Source organism: Curcuma longa, chromosome 5, assembly GCF_044706935.1.
Source record: "Curcuma longa cultivar G26 ecotype Majalengka, Jawa Barat chromosome 5, ITB_CL_G26_1.1, whole genome shotgun sequence".
NCBI lineage: Eukaryota > Viridiplantae > Streptophyta > Magnoliopsida > Zingiberales > Zingiberaceae > Curcuma > Curcuma longa.
In genome coordinates this window covers 6,927,126-6,951,978 of record NC_133865.1, presented here as the reverse complement: position 1 = coordinate 6,951,978, position 24,853 = coordinate 6,927,126, and the positions used below count along the sequence as shown (strand labels likewise).

At 35.8% G+C, this 24,853-nt stretch overlaps 2 protein-coding genes across 2 annotated transcripts; both read right to left on the bottom strand.

Annotated features, from left to right (window-relative positions):
* Positions 1–173: 173 nt before the first annotated feature.
* On the bottom strand, positions 174–20,883 carry LOC141829723 (kinesin-like protein KIN-6). Its single transcript, XM_074717249.1, has 20 exons — positions 20,512–20,883; positions 17,215–17,414; positions 15,493–15,616; positions 15,313–15,407; positions 12,355–12,487; positions 11,749–11,814; positions 11,571–11,633; positions 11,235–11,285; positions 10,025–10,107; positions 8,662–8,770; positions 7,457–7,514; positions 7,116–7,321; positions 6,620–6,871; positions 5,121–5,232; positions 4,923–5,029; positions 4,485–4,593; positions 4,313–4,401; positions 1,079–1,203; positions 543–612; positions 174–334 (listed from the first exon to the last, which is right to left on the bottom strand). Exons 1-20 carry the CDS (start codon positions 20,881–20,883, stop codon positions 248–250), a joined length of 2,511 nt encoding a protein of 836 aa, XP_074573350.1. The 3' UTR covers positions 174–247.
* A 2,496-nt stretch (positions 20,884–23,379) lies between these two features.
* LOC141830139 (bZIP transcription factor 27-like) lies at positions 23,380–24,598 on the bottom strand. Its single transcript, XM_074717625.1, has 3 exons — positions 23,951–24,598; positions 23,794–23,871; positions 23,380–23,686 (listed from the first exon to the last, which is right to left on the bottom strand). The coding sequence occupies exons 1-3, from the start codon at positions 24,539–24,541 to the stop codon at positions 23,621–23,623; spliced, it is 735 nt and encodes a 244-aa protein (XP_074573726.1). The 5' UTR covers positions 24,542–24,598; the 3' UTR covers positions 23,380–23,620.
* Positions 24,599–24,853: the final 255 nt, after the last annotated feature.

Genomic DNA, 24,853 nt, shown 5'->3' with positions numbered 1-24,853 from the left:
AATCAATTCAAGTCAATAATTTTTATGAATAAATTGTTTTCTAATCAACAAAGGAGTGTCATTATTAAAAAATCACATAATGCCTCTGAAAGAGAGAATATTGTAATCTATACGAATTGTTTTTACAGATAAATCCCTGTCAAACAAAGTTCATGCAAGGGCAAACAAATATGTTATCAATTTATCTACAAGTTATTTCTCATTCAAGTCGGACATAAAGTAGGCCAGTTTTAAATTGCCGATGATTTTAGGATTGCTTTCTTAAAAGATTAAAAAGTGAGTCATAATTCTGAATTATTCCTTGCTCTCCTTTTGTAGCTTTCCCTCTAATATCCTGCCAATCAGCGACAAAGTAAATTAAGTACCGTCTAATTTATAAAGCAGCCATCTACTCTCTGTACAATGTGTACCAAAATTCTTGCTCTTTTTTGACTTATTCTGTGTAATGAAATTATGTGCGAATAATGAGATGAATATGATGTGGTATATTCACTTATTCCACTCAAGGTTGGTGCCAGTAAAAGGAGTTTTAAGCAACAAACCTGATTACCGGCCTCTATGTCAAGACTCGTCATCTCCTTCAGTAACATGGTTGATGCTGGAAGCAACCTCCTACAAGGAAGCATATAGAAAATGCCTCAGTTGAGAAATTTAGTTAGCATATGTTTTCCTGGTATTGAAAAGGCATATATTTTGACAGACAAGGCAAGGAAACGGCTTAACTGATGCATTTGTCTGCTCAACAACGATTGTAAAGCTATCTTTAAAGAAACATTTTCGTTATTTGGATAGTATACCAATGAGGATCAAAGGAAAGAAATTTAAACACAGAAATAACATGACATCAAATAATTAGGATTTGTGTATGAACCACTCCCAAACTGTAATATAAGCTGCTTATTTATTGTGCCAAATGCCCCTCTTCGATGAACAAAAAAAAATTGAGAAAGATCAAAGCTAATAATAGGCTTACAGAGGTTATGCCCCTTCAAGCTGGCTATTTGCACCATATAAAAACAGACAAGGAAACAACTTGTAAAAATATAAAGAGAAGATTCAAGCAGTTAGAAAAATCAACCTCTTCGGTTTGTCAGCTTTTGCAGATTTTGAGATGACACCATTTTTTTCTTTTAGGATTCTACGCTGATGATACTTGTCAATTGATTTGGGATGCTGTACTTGCGACAAATCTGGCTTTGATGACTGTTGAATTAGAATGATAACCAAAGTTGGTGAAATCATAAGAGCAGTCAAAAAATGGCCTTGAATGAAAAAGCACATATAAAAGTGAAAAGAAAAAAATTTCCAAAAGCATAGTGAAAAGTAACTTCTGCCGGAGACTCGAAAAGCTTGTGTCCCACAACCAGCAAAAGAACTAAATCAACAGACCAGACAAGAATAAATTTAAGCAAGAAAGACATGATCACATGAGTCGAAATATTGTGTAAGCAACACCAATCAATTAAGTAATAATATACAAAGGCAACCAGCGCACAAATACCAAACAAGATTGACAACACAAATAAATTGTGCATTTCACTTCACCATTTCACAATTCTTAAAAATTCAAACGACATCAATCTCACTAACTACATTGTAATTTACTCATAGAAGGTCCCAAGTTTGATGAATTAGAATTGCATTTAATGGTGAAGACTGAAGAAGGCACTAGAGATAAAATTGAAATCCCTTTTCTTATGAAGGTTTTATGCCCATGACCAATGTAACCAATTCATCATCGTAAAGTGCATGCAAATAAGTTGAGTCCTCTCTTAATGCCTTAAGTTTCAAGAGACACTAAATGCATGATCATCTCTAGCAAATTTCACATGACATTACCACAGAAAATATATTGAATCATCATAAAACTTATGAAAAAGTGAACTTAAATAACTGACTGACACCTATCTAATTCAAGCGTCTTGAAATAAAAAATGGCATTTGCATTAGTTTTTCCTAATTCAATACTTGAGTAACTTCTGTCTTCACCTCTCTAAAATGCAACATCTCCGTTACATTCTACAACCACATGAAATTGATAGGTATTCAATTCTGCACTATCATCCAGTGATATATTGCTATTTTTTTAACTTTCAAGTAGTTGCATTGTTAGGAAAGTGAAGCATTTGGAACCATTTTGCCCAAAAGAACTAAATTTTAACCAGAAAATAAAAATCCTTAAGCTAATAGCGGAAACAAGGTAGAGTTCTTACCATCTTGATAATAAATCATCCGTACATGAACAAATAAATAAAACATCATCAACAGATCATGTGGCAGAATCATACCCTTTCGTTTTCTTTGGAATGAGTAATTTCTCCCACCAATGAAGATGAAACATCTTTACTCAAAGGACTTGAGTTTCTAATCACACTGTCTGTGAGGGAGAAAAAGGATAATTAGGCTTATAAACTATTTACAAGTTAAAATAGTAAGAATCATTATTGACCAGATTGAGTTAAATTATATGTTGTCCTTCTAGAGCTGCAGTCCAGCATTTCTTTTAAATCCTTATGGATGTGTGACTCTCCAGCCAAATTATCTGGTATCCTGTCTGTCAGCTGTGATATGAAGCAATGCTTGTGTTAATACAATGTAAAGAACAAAAGCAGATAGAAGAATTGTTAGCATAATACAAAGAAGAGAGATATGTAAAAGGTTGAATATATTTTAAAAAGATGTCAATTTTAAAGCAATAAAAATCTGCATTTGGGCAGGAAAAAAAAATCAACCTTCTAGATGAGAAAAGAATGGCGCTTCATTATGTATAAAAGAACTACAACATTACACCTGGTACAAAAAAATTAGATGCTTGTGTAACTTTATAATTGATAAATTTCTAATTCTCACAAATTTCACATAATAGATTAATGTGCTATCAGAGAACTGATGTTGAAAACAATCTAACCATTCTATTTTCTGCGAGATGAGTGGCTTCCTTGACCAATGGAGGAGGAAAATTGAATCCATTATCCATGAATAAGCTATTTAAAGAACTTGAGCATCCATTGGTGATGTCTGTGAAAATGGAAGATCTTTAAAACCATCAAAATGTTGTTGATTAGTTAAATAGAGAAAAAAAATATTATTGTATTCGACAATAAATATACCTGAATCATTTACACGCCCTGAGGTCCTTGAAGGACAGCAATCCAAGAGCACCTTAAAATCCTCTTGGATGAGTATCGCTCCAGGTAAACTTGCAGGCATCTGATTCACTAGCTATGGTATAAATGTAAAGGGATAAACGAGATCATAAGTTCGACTCATCTATGGTGTGTTGTGTGTTCGTGCAAGTGTACAAACTTAAATTGCACTAAAACACAAAAGTCCAAAAGAAAAGCAATATGACAAATTATTTGCATTATCACATGATAAAATGTAATGGCAATGATCTACAAAATGCATGCATGAGAATAATGTGTAGGTACCAAATTAAAATAGTAGATGAACTACATAAAGTGCAGGAGATAAGGATAAGGTATAGAAAAATGCATATACATGTAAGAATTGACTTGTATTTGTGGAATGAGTTTTGGTGGTACCAGATTGTGTGCTACAAAAGGATAATATACAAGATGTTTTATAGATTGATATTGACTGATAGAATTTCATATTACACATTGTGCTATCTAATTCTTACTCCATGTGAAAATGCTAGTGTTTTATCTAATACTTGCTCCCAGCGTGGAAATGGTATAAGTGCTATGTATTGATGTTAGGGTCAAATTTCTAATTTGCTAAAATAAAGAATAAAACTTACTACCTTAAGTTGAGTCCAAATAAGTCTTAGTGCCTTAAGTTTCAAGTGATACTAAATGCTTGGTTATCTTCAAGAAAGTTGACATCAAATTACCACAGAAAATATAGTGAATTATCATAAAACTTATCAAAAAGTGAAATTAACTAACTGACATGTTTTGCAATAAAAAATGTGTCATTGCATAATTTCAGGTTGAACATTCAATAACTAGTCTTGTTTGCATTAGTTTTTCCTAATTTAAGTTTAAAACATGAATTCAGTACTTGAGTAACTTTTGTCTACAACCACGTGAAATTGATAGGTATTCAATTTTGCACCAATCATCCAGTGATGCATTGCTATTTTTTAGACTTTCAAGAAGTTGGATTGTTAGGAAGTTGAGCATTTGGACCATTTTGCTCAAAAAAGAGCTAAAATATTAAACAGAAAATGAAAATTCTTAAACTAACAGTGGAAACAACTGTAGAGTCTTACCATCTTGATGATAAATCATCCGTACATAAATAGATAAATAAAATATCATCCATAGATGATGAAAGAGAATCATACCCTTTCGTTTGCTTTTGAATTAGTGATTTCTCCCACCAATGAAGACGAACCATTTTTACTCAAAGGACTTGAGTTTCCAGTAACACCATCTGTTAGAAAAAAAGGGATAATTAGGTTTAAAAATTATCTACAAGTAAAAATAGTAAGAATCATTAGAAAAAAAATCATTGACCAGATTGAGTTAAATTATATATTGTCCTCCTAGTGTTGCAGTCCAGCATTTCTTTTATATCCTTATGGATGTGTGTCTCTCCAGCCAAATTATCTATCCTGTTTGTCAGCTGTGATATGAAACAATGGTTGCGTTAATATAATGTAAAGAACAAAAAACAGATAGAAGAATTACTAGCATAATAAAGAAGAGAAGTATGTAAAAGGTTGAATATATTGCATATGGGCAGAAAAAAAATCCAACCTAACAGACAAGAAAAGCATGGTGGTTCGTTATGTATAAAAGAACTACAACATTACCCGTGATACAAAATAAATAAATTGATGCTTGAGTAGCTTTTTAAATGATAAATTTATAATTCCTACAAATTTCAATTTGTGTAATTTCACATAATAGAATAATGTGTTATCTGAGAATGGATGTTGAAAAAAGTCTAACCCTTGTATTTTCTGCAAGATGAGTGGCTTCTTTAACAGATGGAGGAGGAAAATTGAACTCATTATCCATGAAGCTATTCAAAGGACTTGAGCATCCAACAGTGATGTCTGTGAAAATGGAAGATCTTTAAAACCATCAAAATGTTGTCGGTTAGTCAAATAGAGAAAAAATGTTATCATATGAAACAATAAAATATACCTGAATCTTTTATACACTGTGAGGTCCAAGAAGGACCGCAATCAAAGAGCACCTTAAAATCTTCTTGGATGAGTGTTTCTCCAAGTAAACTTGCAGGCATCTGATCCACCAACTATGGTATAAATGTAAATAGATAAATGAAATCATTGATAAAGAGAAAGTAAATTCATAACCGTAAGTGGAAGTCATCTATGGTGTGTTGTGTGTCCCTGCATGTGTACAAGCTTAAACTGCACTACATTTATAAAAATTCAAGTCCAAAGAAAAGAAAAATGAGAAATTGTTTTGTATTATAACATGATAAAATGTGATGTCAATGGTCTACAAGATGCATATATGAGAATATGTGCAAGTAGCAAAGTATAGTAGTAGATGAGCTACATAAAGCGCTGGAGATATGGGTAAGCTACAGAAAAAAATGGACATACATGATACATGTATGTACTGAATTGTATTTGTGGAATGAGTTTTGGTGGTACAAGATTGTGTGCTACAAGAGAATAATATACAAGATGTTTTATTAGATTGATATTGATATTGACTTATAGAATTTCATATTAGATATTGTGCTATCTAATCCTTACTCCACGTGAAAATGGTATAAGTGTTGTATTAGCATTGGATCGAATTCTAGGCAAGGTCACATGAGTGGAGTTTGCAGATGACTTTACCACTAATATGACTAGTGTCAAAGAATAAATTTCAGCTGTAGCTAGGTGAATGACATGGCAAAAGGAAATGTTCATAAAAAAAATACAAAACAATAGTTGACAAAGAAGAGAATCAAAACTTTTGAAAGAATGAATAATTAATCAATATAAAGATAACCTGATAAATGTAAAATTTGCACAAACAAGAGAAAAATGAAGCAGCATCAACAAATCCCAACTATTAGGAATTGAGAATGAATACAATATCATAATCTCAATTAAACCTGAAATTCTACTTGTTTGACATTTATATTGATAATCCATTGAATGATGAAAGGATTATAATTTTCCTTAAAGAGACAAATGGATTCTGATATGATATAACACAAATGGATTCTGATATGATAACATAGTCTGAATAGAAGCTCTAGTTCAATGTTCATAATATATATTCATTTAGCTAAAAAAGATGTTTGAAAGAATTACAAGAGCAGTTCTTAATTTTCACGTTGAAAAAAAATTCTAACCTTGTTAGTTAGCTTATCAAATTCTTGGCCAAGTGAAATAGAGTTGACTGCCTGAGAACATGAAATCTAGAAAAAAAAATTAGGCACTAGAACAACAAGGTGGAGTCCAAGCATTGCCTCACTGACAATGGGCATGCAGGCTGCCCATAGATAACTAGATAACTAAGCAATTTGGAACCAGGAAGACAAACATAAAAATTTTCCAGGCATATGCTCTTCAGCACATGCTTGTGATTTCAGCTCCTGAAAAAACACCCGATACTGCAACTTGAAAGTACTAAGAAAGTTGAAACCAGTTTATGACTCGATTGAAGGGCCTTACCGTAACAGTGTCTCCTGAATGAAAAGCTGCACATATGTTACTTGAGTTAACTTGTCGTGAAGTTGTCTGCAGGTCAGAACCACAACAAGCAAGCATAGGTCCCAAATCTAAGGAGCTTGATTCACCAACAACTGGAAGTCTATGGCAAGAACAATAGGACCTAAGCTCCTCCAGTTCTTTCTTGAGTTTGATAACTTGGTTTTCCTCCCTTGTGAATGCTTCTCTGAGATTATGCACATTCTTTTCTGATTCCTGATAGTAATCCAACATCATCATTAATGAAACCACATGGTGCAGTAGGAAAAAATGTCTTAATAAATAATGAACATGATGGTGTTAAAAATTTAATGGGGAAGTTGGTTACATCTTATCATTGTAACATTCATAAAAATTAGAAAGCCAGAGAATATCTAGCAACGAGAGGAAAAATCAGCTAAACCAAAGTATTAGGTAAAAAAATGGAGATATGAGGGAAAACGAGAGTAGTTATTAGTACAATAAGTTTCTGCTTATATTGCTTTAGAACAGTCCATAGAGCCTTGGAGAAATTTTGCATAATCTCCTCGCTCCTTGCTAGTCTTTGTAGCTCAATAAGAAGCTCATCATTAGTGGGGATTACTGTTGTTGTAGCATCAAGGATCTCTGGAGAAATAGAGGAAGATTGTGGTACTACCATTTCTTGAAGCTTTTCTTTTACATCACCTACAGGCCATCAATAGCTTAAAAGAATAAATTATGGAAGTAATAATGCATATATCCAAAATGATGTAGCCTTTATATCTTTTGGCAAAAGAAATACATGAAAATGAAATAAAAACAAGACTTCAAATGAAGTACCTTCCTCAAATGTGTTGAATACTTCATTTCGGTCACTTGCACTTTCTGCTTCAACATCCTTCATATAAGAGAAACAGGAATGAAACATCTACTCAAGCAGTATGCTTTTGTCAGTCAATCAGCATAATCTAACAGGAACAGGAATGTAAAACTGCAATAAGCAGCTGAACTATGACAATATGAGAGCAACAAAAGACAAATTACACATATAAGCAAGTCTGATAAAGCTCAACAAGTGAAGTTAGAAATCAGGCTAGTGTAGATGATAATATGGGCACGCAACAAAAGCTTTTTTTGGCTTATTAGGGTTTCAAAAGTAATATCATACAAAATTGTTGAAACAGACAGATAAGATGATGATTAATAGTTTTAAATTTAACGAAACATAATGTAAACTTATCGTGAATAAGAACCATTTGAAATTTCATGTAAAATTACCAATATTTTTCCTTTTTATTTATTTTCTTACCATTCCAACTTTGTTGATCCAACAATCCTACTAGGACAAATACAATTGTTTGACCATCCAGTCTCAATAATAATGGTAACTTTTGACAACTCATTACAAATTTTCATTTAACATTGTACGTTACACAACTCATAAAATCTGTACAAAAGAAAACTTGCATTAACTAAGACAATACGTCAAATATGTTTCATGTGTCAATCTAGCAAACCTTGTTTAGTGAAATCATATTAATTTGAACACTATTTAGAATTTAACACGATAGAGATGGATTAAACCTGCAATTCTTATACAGCCATGCATGGATGTTATGCTATTCCTTACAGCATAAGCAGATCATGTGACATACAGATACTTTTTTAAAATTAAATTGTGAGTTTAGGCCAACTGGATGGAAAATTTGTATGTTTTCATAGATATAACGTCATTGTTTCTGTATGATTTAAATTTATTTCATGGATCTCAATTGTTTGTTATCTCTAGCATTTGTTAATGACATTTATACTAGGTCTTAATTTCCAACAAAATGAATATAGAAAAAGGATAATGTGATGTCATACTAAAATAATAATGACTTTTGAACGAAACCATGAAGATTAGAACCTTGTACATGATAAGTACTAAATACAACAGTTGAAGGGAAATGCATTGATCTGCTTGGAGAACGAACATTTCAGAGTGCTCTATTTCATATAGCAGTATTCTAAATTTCAAAAAAGTTCATGAAAATATCAAATACCAGTAGGGTTTCTGAGACGTTAATCTTCCTCCTCTTACAATGATCCACAAGTGAAGATGTGCTTCTTTTTTTATTAGGTATGATTGGAAGCTCTTCAAAACAGGTGAACCTGAATTTGCATAAGTGAAGTTTGAATTTTAATATATGATCCACAAAATGAAAGAAAAAATATTTAAATTTAGTCATTTACACGTATTCTGTAGATATGTGTGGATTCTCATGAAAAGAAAAAACTTATACCTAGATTCTGATCATCAAAAATCATGATTCATCTTTGCACCCATAGAGTTCAAATGACTTCAATGTTTATCCTTTGGAATTTTTTATTATACAAATAAATACAAAAACATGCAGCAATAGCTTCAGAACAATTAGAAGATAATGAACTATTGAGACAAATGAAAAATAAAATAGGAAGAACAAGGTATCACTATACAAGGATTAGCAATGTAAAAATTTTATCAGCTAGTAATACAGATGATGCTCCAGAGAATAAAAGATTTTTTTCATAGAAATAAAATGTGTTCATGATGCATACAAATTCCAGAAACATACAATATTTAAATGCTACTGAGATACAAAGTTATATTGTGGATTGGTACATCACCAAAACATGCCTCTATATATGAGCTGTCACAGTAGTAGATACTAACTTTTCTTTATAACTGGTTCATTTGAATTTAGCGCCAGAGCAAGTAAAACCTAGTCCACTAATCCTCTCTTTTTATGCTTAGTGACTTTATATTTAACTAGTAGCTTTTCACTTTTCTAAATCAATTTAATTGTTCATTTACTAACCACTTGGCATCAAAATCTAAGTTTCTGGTTCCTCTCAACATTGTTCGTTTATGATCTTCCCACTGTAGGTTTGATATAGCAGCATTGATGCTTAGTTACTTTATGCTATTAGTGCAGCTTTTCACTTTTCTATACCAATTCAGTGGTTCATCCACTCTCATCTTGATAGCAAAATTCTAGTTTCTTATTCCTCTCATCATTGCTCATATCTTCTTCCAACTCTAGGGTTGATATAGTAGGCCCGGCCACCAATCAAAGATCATATCCACAATTCAACATGATTTCCTTAGCAGAGATACATACTTCTTCTCACATGCAATTTTTTTAGTATATCAATTCCTAACAGTAGTAAAATTTGTTAATGAAGATAATCCATGTTTTTTACAAGAAAACATTAGAAGAATGTGATAAGCTGTAGCCAATATTTGCAGCAAGAATTTCCAAAGTAAATTATAATGAACAAAAACATCAACAGCGAATAAAATCAGCTCAATAAAGGCACTTATCATTTTATTAAGAATTCAAAAATTGAAGATTCCTCACAAAAAATGGAAAAGCAGCCTACTTTATTTTCATGTAAGGAGATGCTTGTCTCAATAAAAATGAGGTATCTGAATAATCATCTTCCCCAAGTTTTACTGTCAAGATCTGCAAGAGAAAGAAAATCCGACCAAAATAAACAAAATGCCTAGGATTATCAACCAATGTACCTACCAAGTTCACCAGAGTATTTAATGTGGATATTCACCTACTCCAGAAACTGATAAATCAATTAGTCATAAACATCCTAAAGCAAACATAGATAGTAACAGTGTGAGGAAAATTGAAACCAAACCTTAAAATTTGTTATTTTTCAAATCGAAACCAAAAGCAAACCAGAGTCATTTCAGTTCGGTCAAAAACAAATCAACAACTAGTTTCCAAACAACAATCTCATTGAGATCAATAATAAATATACTCATAATTTAAGACTTTTGTTGATTAGGGAAAATAAAAAGTAAAGAACAGTAAGAAATCAAGATAATCAACATACTAATTTGTCTAGAATATATATTACAGAAAATTAAATATTAACCATTTCTACAAGTGACAAAATCTTACCTAATATGCAAAACGAAATGAAACCCATAAACCAGTAAATTCAAACCAAATTTTCAGATTGGATTGGTTTGGTTCAGTTTGATTTTTAGTTTCGAATAATAGATGCTCATCCTATTAGCCAAGGGTAGTGAAAACTTAACAATATGTTATATTGACCTCAAAAAGGAGAATAGCTTCAAATAACATCTCCACTCCTATGCTCCTATTGGATCATATACTATTGAAGACCACATGAAGGCATATGTGATGGTTGTTATCCAACAAAAAAGCTAGCAAACTTCATCAAAATGTAAAATTTGAGATTGGTGATCAAGTTATGGTATGAGTAAGAAGAGAATATCCCAACTATTATATACAAGAATAGCATGTGAGACTTTATGAAATTATTAAAAAGGTGAACTTTAAAGTAAAATCTACTAGCAATAGCCTCAAAGTTGCAGATTGCAAAATAGTTGATCTAGCCATCTTCCCATCAAATTATGATGAATGGTCATCATCCACATCACCAAGCCATCTTTATCCAAACTATTTGTCTTGGTTACATAGGTCTTATCTGTCCATCTTTATGCTATACCACAAATAGAAAGGAACTACACCTAAAAGATTAAGTTAATAATAAGAATATTACAGAGGCATGTAAATTTACAATAGATCAGATAATAGAAGTCTCTTACCAGAGCCATACGCTTCTTACCCTCCATATAATCTTTCAAATACCTAGTCAACTATTAGAAAAGAATAATGATTAGAGCTTTTGTATACGGAAGGTGTTAGAATAACAAACTATGGCCAGCATTGAGCAGAAATTTTAAAATCATTAATTGTACTTTCTATTGAGATGTGAAATTGCAGAATGGTTGACGAACACCAAGGCAGGTTAAAGAAATTTTTGGCAAAAACATACTATTCATGTGTTAAGAACCATGTAGATGATGACTTATATGCAACTACTATACATAATAAATAGATTAGCAAAGTCTGGTAAATAGGATTCAAACAATGAAATATACCAATGAGTTCTTGAAATGCTTCTCTAATGGCTTCTTTGGGTTCTTCTGATGTTCAAGCAAAGACTGGACAAAGAAGTATGAGAGGGATTTTAAAAGTAATTTCTATAGAAATAACAAAAACTAATGATAGAAGTCACTAAAAAAATGCTGAATTTCAGAAGGCCAAGGAGCCACCTACTCTCAAACATTGACCAAAAACCATTGATGTGTTATTGATAAAGCTACTTTCCATTAATCTTGCACCCTGTAAACAACCAAAAAACAATTAGATGTTTCACCCATGATATACAAAACAAAGACATTCCAGATATTCGTTGTTACATATCATGCGAAATTATATTGCAAAAATACAAAAATAGTACTTTCTACATGTTTTGATGGCATCCAGTTTACACCTAAATAATCTCAATTCCATGTGAAAAGATAAGAATACAAATTTTCCATGAATGACAGTCCAGTGGCACGTGACCACTAACTAGTGACTCGGTGTTGTATAAAACTTTCTCTCTATTACAGGAATTTCTCATTTTATTCTCCCATTCGAACCACGAAATCCAACTATCCCTCTGCAAATTCAACAGCATCATTCTCAATTCCATCTATTGTTGTTAGTATCATCAAAATTCAAGTGCGTAGAATTGGATATGCTTTTGGCATGATATGTGAGATATTTCAACATGTGATATTTGAAAAGGGAAAATTTGAAAACATGTCATATTTGAAAAGGGAAAATTTGAATTGCTATTTTCCTGCTCTTTTTTGCAACATGAAATAAAATATAAACCTGATTTCCAGTTTTTTTCTCTTTCTCAGCTCCAGCAAGATCCACTATAGTGAGAACAGCACCATCAGAAGAATAATCTTGTTCACCAAGGCTATTATCAGATCTGCGAATGTTTATAATGCATTGGGATCGACTGCAGAAGTGGAGTGATAGGTCAGTAAGCTGAAGCATAGTAGCTTGATATCATTCTTGCATTAAAAAAATGCTCCTATAATTGCCAATAATTAGTGCACTGCGTGCAGATTTGAGGAGACCAACTAGAGATTTGTGACAAAAATACCACAGCCTAACACCATAGTGGTGTTGGGCTTTTGGTGCATTCATTCTTGATTTGATCAGATTGTAAGATTATGTGAAAATAAATAATAATGAGAAAGCAACGTGTTGGCAACCCAATGAAATCAGAATAAGGTCTATGTAAGGATGGTCACATAAGTTAGTCCTACCAAAAACTGAAATGGACAAACATATTAGCGATAGTATCATTTATCTTGAGTGTGGTTCAAAATTCTTAAAGCTGAAGGCCATATTTTCATTTAGTTCAATAGGATTTATCCAAAGCATCTCAACCAAACTTATATTACTCTATCAACTAATTTATAGAATATTTGCAATGATGAGGCAGATAAACGTTATTTATATAAACAATTCCCAAAAACCATATATCAGACATTATTTACAGCACAATATTTCTTAAACATTGTATCCTAGGAAGCAGGGGCGGAGCTACAGTGGGGGCGCCTAGGGGCGGTCGCCCCCCCTGCCCCTATCGCCTGGGCGCATGCTTCGCGTGAACTGAGTTAACCGTTTACATATGTGAAGAGAGAGAGAGAGAGAGAGAAGGAAAGACTCAAGAGAAGAGAACCATTGGAAATTGGAAAGGGGACCAATCGCTTTGGTTGACGCCACAACTCAACGACATTCCCACTCCCAAAACCCTCTGACCTAGCTATAAAACTGTCCCAGTATATAAACTAGTAATCTATGTATTCATCTCATACACTAGAATTAGAATACATGGCAGATTATTAAACTCTATGGAGATTGGAAGAATACCTCAATAATGATTAATGAATTGTTGGTGCAGAACATAATTGTTCAGCATATATGTAATTCAGAGTGAGATCAGATGCAGAAGGAATATATTTATTAAACATTAGTAGAATTTTAATCCTCTTCACTTCCAGCAATCAGTTGCTGGGCTCCTCGATCTATCGTACACAGACACAAAAATTCAGAATTTTCATTTTGTGTAGACCTCGAGTACTCTTCTGGTCTCATTCCAAAGACTACTCCGATCCATCACTGATTAAAGTCTCCAGTGATTATATGTATCTACAAGGCTGTCTGCCTTGAATCCAGCAAGTAGATCGAAAAAACTATGAAAAAACTAAACTCTGGGGACAGTAACAATTGATAGCCGATCTCACTAATTTATATTCACATTTAGATATTTTTCAATTTAATGATCTTAATGCATGCAATTGACAAATATAGTTGGAGTAATTCTTGTTCTAGATTTTTTTAGTCATCACATTAATATTATACTTGAAATAGTTTTCACTCGAAATAACTTTACCCTTCGCTTTCCCCATGGATGCACTTATTTTTGAAGCTAAGTTATTAATTTATATAAAACAATGAATTATGTTCAGATTCATATTCATGTTAGACTATCTAGTAAAAGGATTTAAGGCAGTTGCATAAGACATAGGATTAGATTCATTCATATGATTAATCAGCATCATTTATATGTATAGATTATATCAACACTTAATTAATGCAATCAAAAAACTTTAGAAATGGGACTGAACTGATGAGAGCAGAATCCTTATAGGCGATGCCCCTCGATAAAAATCCTGGCTCCGCCCCTGCTAGGAAGGAAGGAATGAAAACAATTCCGTGCCAACAAATTAAGCCATATTTTAATTCTTGTGCTCGGACTACCCTCTTTTTTTCTATTTGTGTAGAAGAAACAAGATTTATGCAATAAAAGATTTGCCCAAAATGAACTCAAAGAGAACAAGTAAAACCCTATAAAATATTGTCTTCCACTCAGAAAAGATGCCAAATTTGCATGTCAAATCATATTCAGAAATCAAAATTAACAATAATAACAGTAGGGAAACACAACTAAAGTGGTGGACAAATTCTCTCTTTTAATATCAAACTCGCACTTACCTTTCTAAAATCTCAAAAAAAAACTATCACAATTTGGGGTGAAAATTTGAGGTGTAGATGGTCGTCGTATACTAGCCATCCATTAAGCTGAATGTAGTAACCCTTTTAACTAATCATGTCTGAACATGATATATATGGGAGGCATGACATGACCTATCAAACATGTATAGTGCTATACAACAAGACTTGGTCATTTGGAATTTAATACTATATAGAGTTCAATTCATCTAAAATTCATCTAACATCAAACAGAATATGTATCTTGCTGTGCGTGAAAAAAAAAGTTACTGTTTGAAGTTCTTATCAACTTTGAATATGTAACTAGGATTTTCATTGATAATCATAATAGTATTAGTACTTAAATGAGCCTTTCAACCAATATAACTCAAGCACAACAACTTTATTTGCTGGTCATGACAAGTTAAGTAGTTCATGTACCATGTACAATTATATTGTTTTATATCTGCATATTTACAAGTCAATCCACATTGTAAAAATGAAAGCATCAAATTTTCCAATTCCCAATTAGATGTTGTCAAAGCACGAAAGTTTAAAAGAGAATCAAGCACAAGTGAGCAGCCAAGCTACTCCTTAAGCAAGAGTGCTCTGTATCTACATATTAATTACATAATAGAGTAGCGGCATTTAGAAACTATCATAAAAATTACAAAGATACTAGAAATATTTTGACTGGTTACTTCATACAAAGAATTTTTAGCAAAATATTGATCCAAGATAAATAAATAGTTTGAGAATAAGGTGATAGACACCACATGCCTAGATTGCTCATTTGCATTTGTTGCTGCAGTAGAACGCTTGAGCATGCTTAGTGCCAGAAGATTTTCAGCTTCTTCAATATTTGAAACCATCACCTGTTAACAAGAAACTAGGCAACTGTAGCCCGTAGAGGGTAGGCAAACTCTTGAAACAATTAGGAGATAGGTACTGACAATTTACCTCTTTAAGACCAATCATAGTTGAATTTTGAAAAGTGAGCCCGAGTCCATTGCCAGATAAATCAAGAATTTTTTCCCCCTTTCCTCCTTCAGAATGTATCTCAAATATTGACATATAATAGGAGCTACAATTGTAATTTTCAAGAATTGATAACCAAATTTGAGTTCAAAGACATATCTTTATTTTTCTAAAAAAGAAATAAGCCTGAAGTTCCTAAAACTAGAATAGGTATAAGATGGAATTTACAAACTCAAACATAACTGATATACGGTGAGAATTAGATTATACGATTTATAAAAACAAACAAATAAAATCATATAAAAATGATATGAGTAGCTCATGAAATAGCTCGACAATTTAAAAAAAATTAATATAGCCTTACTATTATGCATAAAAAACATTAAAATAAAATCATATTCTTGTCTTAATTTTAGATGCAACTTTAACAAAAAAAAAATGAAACAAGGTTATGGGTTAGAACAGGATTAACTTATTAAAAAAACAATAAATGATTTATTTCAGTATGTAATCAGTTATCATATGCCACTTAATATTTGCAACTGGATCTCACCCAATGTTTTATAAGCATAGTGATCCATACAAACTACATGTTAGAAATTAATTATATTGACAAGAATATAATTTGAACAGTCATCAAGAACTTAGATGGTATAATTAATAAAATGACAAATTTACATCCAACATCTATTGGATTAGAAAAGGCTTGGCAATAAACAAAATGTGCAGTGCAGCTAATTACTATACAAAAAAGAAACTTGAGATCGATGTGTGAAACCACTAATTGACCATAAATACTATCAGCATAGGTCACACTACATGTGCACATCTAGCAGCCTTTTTAAAATAACAGATCAAGCAAGAGCAATAGTTCTGCAATCACCGTGTAGATTAAGCATATAATTGCACAATAAAATTAAATTAGAAAAGAGCTCCGATTTGGTATTAATTCCATATGCAGATAATAAACTTTGCTTTGCTCCTATAACCTTATATTCCATTGTTACATGGATGATACAAAATGAAACAATTTTGGTATATCAGGGAACAATAATGCAACATCTCAGATTTCTTTCAATCATAACCAATGTTTTTAATTCATTTTTTTCAAAATTTTCTCTCATTGCCCACTCATTTTGGAACATCAATTTGTCGAGATTCTAGTGATAGGATTGCAAAAATAACCCTACTTATTAGTTAAAATGATTGGAAGTTCGACTCTATTCTAATAGAGTGCTATCAATTTAAGGCCAAGTAAATAACCATGATAAAATTGATTAAGCACGCTACAATCATATATATTATAGATAGTGTCTGGGCAACTGAATTCCAACTACGATATAGAGTAGTAACCTCATAGAACAAGCATTTACAGATCACTTAGGATGCTAACTTAACAATGTCTCTGCCTAGACCTGAATGCATGACCATACAAAAATAAAAGCTACTGTTATCAAATATGCAGAATGCTCGAGCTTGGCATTAGTATTCAGAGGTCCGAAATGGAAGGGCCTCCAACCTAAGTTGAATATTAGGAGAAAAGAGAAGTAGAAAACAGAACAGAACTAACTGATAGCCAAATGAAGAAGAAATGTCTTAAATAAGTATTGTGCATTCTAACAAGTTAGAAGAAAAAGAGATAGCAGTAGGAAAAAACAACAAACAAAATGCAACGTGGTATATGAAATATGTTATAAAGGGCACCTCATTGCATGATGATCATCTTGTGATTTGCATCTAAAAATTTGTTTTAGGGTAAGAGGCACAATGCCAAGATCCTTCGCGCACCCAAACATAGTGTAAGTCTTTCCTGAACCTGTGGGGCCAAGTGCAACTAACAGAGCATTCTTTCCTCTCATAAAATCCATCACTAATGGGTTCGCCACCCTATCATAAACCTCTTTCTACAAAAGAAATAAAGTTAGATACAATGGATGTGGAGAAAACATGCTACACAACATTTAGAACCTAAACCTAATGGTTTATAAAGAATTTCAAAGGCAAATGGACATGTAGTAACATATTAACAAGTCATTTATGGGCATAGGCAGTTAAGGTTTACAAAGAATTGCAAAAGATTAGAAATTGTGATGCTCTATCCAAGGTTCAAAATTTCAAGCGATGTCAGAGTTTTGGACTTTGACAGGTTTAACAACGCTTGATATCAAAATTAGAGTTGGAGGGAAGAATAGAAGATGATAAGATATCTAAGGGCCAGTTAAAGTATCATTCCATGTCAGATTTTTTGTCTTTGACTAGAATGATACATTTTCAATACAACACTGTGTTAACACAAACCAAAAAAACAAATAGCACTTAAATTTTTCTTAACATTTGTCGTAACATACCAAGGTGTGTTAACTGTTGGCACAAAATAATTCTCATTGGCATAATCAACAGAGATGACATATAAAAGATTACCTATGCTGATTAGTATTGATTTTCAATAATTTATCAAAATGATATAAATTTCAATTGTGTTGCTCAACACGATACAAAATTCTATGCATGGCTCTATCATTTATATAACAATAAACAACAAAAACAGGTCTAATACCCCAATTATTTGGAGTTAGCTACTTGGACCTTATCTTGCCATTAAGTTGCACTTCAGGCTTTCTCTCTTGTAATGCCAAAGTCATTTAAACCACTTTTAATTAGCTTTAAGAACTCGTATCAAACTAAGTGATACAACGAGTGTGCATTAGATTGATGACCATTTGATGCTTATCACAAATAATACCCACAACATTTAAATCAATGTCAATCATGCTTGAAGAAAACATACCGTATGAAGTAAATTTGAATGTCACAGTCCAATAAAAACAGCCATTGAGCTTGCTTTGAAAAACCATACCATAGGAAGAGATACACCATACATATCAATCCAATGACAAACAAGTAATCCACCTAAATGGTTTGCATGAGTACCTGGGTATTGTCTACAATGTCATTTTTACCCATTTCAAATTGTTTCAGCCTATGTCAACCTTCTTCACCTCCAACCCTAGTTCTCTTCCACACACAATACCCTCTCAAGCTCTATCCTACATTCTATCAGGTTCTCTTAAAAGTTAAACATCTCATTTTCTGATAAATCACTCGACCATTGCTAAAGTGTTCAAAGACCATGTCAACAGTCTTATAAGGGTTTAGCTAAGGATTCCATAACATGAATTTGCAAAGTTACTATAACTTACCCAGAATACATGCATTGAGTTATTGAATTTGTTTATAATTTCAAGGATCCAACATAACTAGGTAATAGATCTGTTATGGGAGGTGTTATGGGAGTAAAAGGATACGGGCGAGGTTAACCAAGTCCTAACAGGTGATCGGATCAATCGCACCCGAGGAAGCACGGGACACCTCATGTAACCCCTCCTCGCTCGCTCTTCTGAGGATGAACCGAAGTCCACTTCGGTTCGGTTCGGTCGCGCCCCTTCCTCCTCGCGTGCCATGCTGAGGGACGAACCGAAGTCCACTTCGGTTCGGTCACGCCTTCTCCTCCTCGTGCGCCATGCTGGGGGACGAACCGAAGTCCACTTCGGTTCGGTCACGCCTTCTCCTCCTCGTGCGCCATGCTGGGGGACGAACCGAAGTCCACTTCGGTTCGGTCGCGCCCCTTCCTCCTCGCGTGCCATGCTGAGGGACGAACCGAAGTCCACTTCGGTTCGGTCACGCCTTCTCCTCCTCGTGCGCCATGCTGGGGGACGAACCGAAGTCCACTTCGGTTCGGTCACGCCTTCTCCTCCTCGTGCGCCATGCTGGGGAACGAACCGAAGTCCACTTCGGTTCGGTCACGCCTTCTCCTCCTCGTGCGCCATGCTGGGGGACGAAACGAAATCCACTTCGGTTCGGTTGTACCCCTTCTCTCACCCGCTAGTTCCCAAGGGCCACTCCTTCCATCATTTGTTATGATGATCCCACGTGTCCTCTCATCTATTTCGTCACGACACGTGTCTGAGGGGACTGCTCCTTTCTTGCAAGTCAATGCTGCCACGTGCTCACTAAACGGGTCATACCTCGGACCATACCCTTAGACATTCTCTAGGACACACTCATAACGTTGATGGAGCCCTCCGTGTCATGTCAGAGACATGACATTTCAGAATCTCCTTCCTTAAAAGGGTTAGTGTTTCAGTGGAGAAAGGTACGCGCGCACACGAGCTCTCACAATTTTTCTCTTCTTCTTCCTTAGCAGTTCCTCATCTCCACCCACTAACTTAAGCATCGGAGTGGTCGCGCCGGGGAGGATCCCCGGCCCTCCATCTCACGTGCTCTTTCTTGCAGGCTCACTATCCACCAGGGAGGCAGATCTTGGACGAGATGCTGTAGAGTGAGCTAGCCGTCTCGTCCGAAGGCGCATCTCAACAGGAACAAGATCTTTCCAATCATGTAAGTCAAGTATTCAACTATATAATTTCTTAGACTTTAGAGTCCAAAAGGAAGTTGGATGTTAAATTAGAGAAAAAAACAAACACAAATTGACACTATACCAGAAAACATGTCAATATGCCAATTTGAACAAGCACTGGTATCAATAACGAACAAATAAGTCAAACCATGCTACTAAAAATCAATATAATCCCAATACAGTACATTATTTATATATAATAGCTATCTAAATGACAAGATTTTATTGCATGATTTCTAAAACTAAAATGCGGACGCAAAGTTTGACAAATAAAATAGGGACAAGGTAGCATACATAAAATACATAGTTAGTTATGCTAAGGAAAGACTCAAGGGAGAAGTTAATGTAGATGAACAAGTTATGTGCAGTAAAGATAAAAATCCTAAGATAGACAAGCGGTGTCACTACTGTCATTTAGTTGGCAAAAATTTTATTGAATTTATCCAATGTAAAATACTATTTAAGTATCATGACCGAACAGTTATGTCCTTGTTACATAGCAAACCTCGAAAATTCAGTTGATTAGAGAAAGCATACCATTCGGTCAGAGTAGCAGTTCAAAGGACAACAACCAGAAATCGAACCTGACTTGAATCCGGAGGGAAAACATAAGAGAACCCATCGTAGAGCTCATTCTTGATCCGCTTCGCGTCAAGTAGAGACGAGGGTGCCTGTAGTGTGACTGAGCTCGGACCGTTCACGATCAAGCACTCACCAGTTTTCTCTCCATCCACCTTCCTCGCACCGCCCTTCCCGTTAGCCCTGGAAGAAACCTTGGGGGGCTTCCGTGCCAGAACCTGCTGCAAAACCTTGAGGGGCCGGATCCTCAAGAAAACGTTGAGGTTCTCGACCGAATCGGAGGCAGGGAGGGTCTTGGCGCAGGGAGTCTTCTTCGCCCTCCGGGGAGGATTTCTCCGGACGGTGGAAGGAGGACAAAGCGACGGCGGCGACTCCATCGGGAGGGATGCGGAATGGTCGGTCGCCTCGATCGCTGCTTGTGATTGGGGCACAAATTTGGGCATGCGATGCGAGCGGGAAATGAAACGATGGACAATTGCCCTTAAAGCCCCTATTTTGCGCAAAAACTTTCGAAAGCATTCCAAAAGCAAATATCAAAACTTTAGAAGGTAAAATGAAAATTCCCGGAAAGCAACGGACTGGTCCCGTCCGATCATAACCGTCCATTTGAATCAAACGGCGGATTTTGATTCCGCTCGCAAAAAGAAGAAAAAAAAATAGAAACAGGGAGCATCGCTTTCACGTGCATGTTGCCATCGTCGGCGCTAACGAAAGCAAACGGACAGGGACGAGGGAAAGAAAATCCGATCCGACGATCCACGTCGAATGGTCGGTTGCCGCCCTACGAAAAGATCTTCCTCCGGGCCTCACGCAGGACAACGTTGTCGGTCGCCGTGTCGGCATTTTTTAGCCATAAAACTATTGAAAAACAGGAGCTTTTTTTAGTCCTTGTTCGTCTATAAAACCAGGGGCGATGCCACGAATAACAGAGACCAACGGAGGAGCTTAGATAGGGCGCGAGAGAGAGGACGTCTTCTGTTATTTTATAATTAGTTAAATGCATTAGTTTTTACCTCTCTCTGATTCGTCTTTATCTCATCTTTAGTTTTGCGATCATTCCTGTACAGTCCCGGATCTTCCAAAGGGGTTTTTATTCTTTGAAGGTCTGATGCAATCTAACGTGCATGCCTGATGATGCAAATAGAGTAGTATATCTTGAGGTTCATGATCTTGATATTTGACGAGATCGATTTTTTCGCTGCGTGGATTCTTGTTCTTAGCATATAATTATCTGAATGGAAGACATTTTGATGGATCAAAGACATGGAGTCTCACGTTTTGCCCTCGATGGTGGATTCGTGTTTCCAGACAGGCATAGTGATTATTATTGTAAAAACTACTGCTCTTCCATTTCTTCCAAGAGTGCGTGTAAAGCAAACGCGCCGGCGAACCGAGGTTCGCCGGCGCCTCCTCTTCCGCTGCTGCTTCAACCACCTCTCCTTCCCCTACCTTCTTCTTCTCCTTTCTGCGTGCAGCCTGCCTCAGCAAGCAGCGCCACTTCATCGTCGGTTAGATTGAGATCGAACCAAAGGAAGAAACCGAGGTCAGCGACGCCCGCCTCGATGAAGGATGTTAGCCGGCGGCGACCGGAGAGAGTGAAACCGAGAGATCAAGAGAGGGAAATGGTGATATCACCACCTCCGAGTAGCCTGCCGCTGCCAAGCTCTGCGCTCGTCAGGCTCAAGATTGGCACTGCACCGAGCTCCGCCCTTCCCGTCTGTGCAACGCAGTACAACGGCGCCACCGACGAGCTCCGCCGCCTCCTCCGCCTCTAATTATCTTCAAAGTGACGAAGTTAATTATCGATGATGGTGGATTAATATGTATGGCCTCGCATTTGGCGCATGTAATGGCTGTGTTTCGATCTTTTAATTAGGATAATATTATTAACTAATTAAATTTAGAAAGATCACTTGATAAACAATAGAATGCATATTGCCGATCATAATTTTTGTACGAATTCTCGTTTCTTTTTCTTCTCTCCTTTTCTTTGCTGCCTGTTAAATTATTAAGTTTCTCTTATTCTTGGTTACTGAAGAGTTTATAAAATTAATAGATATTTTGGGCGAGAATAAATGTTAAAAGAGAGTGAAAATGGAACTAACAATAAAACCACAACTCTCTTTCATTTTTAGATTTTTCGCCTAAATATATAGCTCGACATTTTCAAGACAAACTCTCTCTTAAGCTTTCATTAAAGTTAATATCAACATGGAAATAAAAATAATACATTTAACCTTATATTTTTCATAGCAGTGATTAAATAGTATTTATTCACTTCATTGTTTTTTTAATTCAACATTTAACTTTCAAACTCTAGTAACAAGATTAAACAAATCATGGCTGCATGCCCCCATCGATCGTTGTCAACATAGAAGAAACTCCTTAAAGAGCAGAAGATTAAATTAATCTTTCCAACAATCTTAGTCAAACCAGCAACTATTGTCTCTAATTTATGAACCTTTTTATATCATGCTCTGGGATATATAAAGGCACATAGTCATGTAATTATTTTTAAAAAATAAATAAACTTGATTTAACCAAACAACGTATTTAAATTTGCTAAAGTATATTTAACGAAACAAAGGTAATCCATCAGTAGAAAGATAAAGCATGAAAAGTGTTTTAAACATCTAAAAAAAAGCGCCAAAATAAGTACTAGTGCAGGCATTATAATTAAAATAATTTTTCATTCAACGAACCCTACTATTCCTACCAGATACTGCCAAAATATCCTTGGAGAGAAGTTGACGGCCAGGTGTCACTTCGTACGAGTAGCTGTCAACTCCTAAGATTTTTCATATCTTGGAACGCAACAAACAGATTGACCCAGCTCTCCGCAACAGATCACATATCTTGGAACGCGTTCTTCATTTCATGATGCCTAAATTCGTATATATTTATTTATACAGTACATATACTACTTCTGCACAGACACTAGAGCTCTTCTAATTCAGCCAGTTCAGCCCATTGTTTCAGTTAGAATGGAAGAGAGTGCAGTACAAATCGGTGAGACCCATACAAAAACAGAAAGGAACTGAATGATAGCGTGGAATAATGGAGGAATCTCCACTGCTCCCACCCCAACTGGTCTTCTCTCTTCCGCATTCTTTCTCAAAATGGCGCCGTTGAGCTCCTTCGTAGGGAACTTTTGGGCACCGCCACCTGACTCCTCATCAACTGAGGCAGCAGCCCATGCACAGTAAGGCAAATGCTAGTTAGTATTATCGATCGAATAGCACAAGAAACACGAGATTAATCCGCGTGTCAAATTAAGTTTATACTACCAATTCATTTTGCTTCTTCAGCTTGGCATTTTCCTCCTGGAGATGAGAGATCTCCGACTCTAGCTCGGTGGTGTAGGCCTGCAACCAGGGAGGTTTAACACACATATAAGACGAAGAACAGAGTCTTAACGGGCGAAATACGTGAAGCAGTACTGGCCTGCTTCCTAGCGCGTGATCGAGCAGCGGACTCTCGGTTCTTAATCATTCTCTTTTGGTGGCGGTCGGCGGCGCCGGGGTGGCTTTCCGTCGTCGATCTTTTCCTGGAGCAGAAGGAGAAGAGCGCGGCAGGGGAAGGCGGGCCAACGGAGAAATCGTAGGAGGTGAAGGAGCCGTTGGCGACGTTGCCGTTGATGTTGTTGGAGCTGGAATTGGACTGCGTGTTGGCCTGATCGGCTTCGCCTAGGAATTGGAACTCCAGCCCGGAGTTGAGGCTGAGTGCCGTTTGGAGAGGCGGAGGCAGCAGCTCCTTCGCTGCGGCCTGCGGCTGGTACAACGGCTGGTTCAGCGGCCCGGCGAGGAAGTCCTGGAGAACCATGCTGGGCGAGTGCAGCGAGGAGTCGGCTTGGAGGCGATGGTAGTCGAGAGGAGGAGGAGGAGAGGCGTTTAGGCTTATGTCCTTCCACAGCTCCTCCATGGTGCGGCGCTTGGGCGTTTGGGGGAGCACGGAGGAGGAAGGTGAGCACCTCGAGGAGGAGGACGACGACGACACCCCCTTGTGGTGGCGATCTCGCTGCTCGTGCGGCCACATGACCGAGAAAGAAAGAAAGGTAGAGAGCCGGCGGAGAGCTTGGAAGAAGGAGGTCTGAGGCCCTGAATGGGCTTAAGTTTGATCAAATTAGGAAGTCTAAATAAAAAGAACGAAAGAAAGAAAGAAAGAAAGTGTCATGTTAGCCTTACAACAAGTACACCCATGCACGTGCTTACGAATCACACAACCCAAGAAAACCTCAATAGCGACTCAGAGAGAGAACGCCTGCTACAGAAGCCTCCTTCGACTAATCCCTAACGAAATTTTCGCTGCCACACGCGAGATAATAAACTAATCTCACGAAATCCAGGC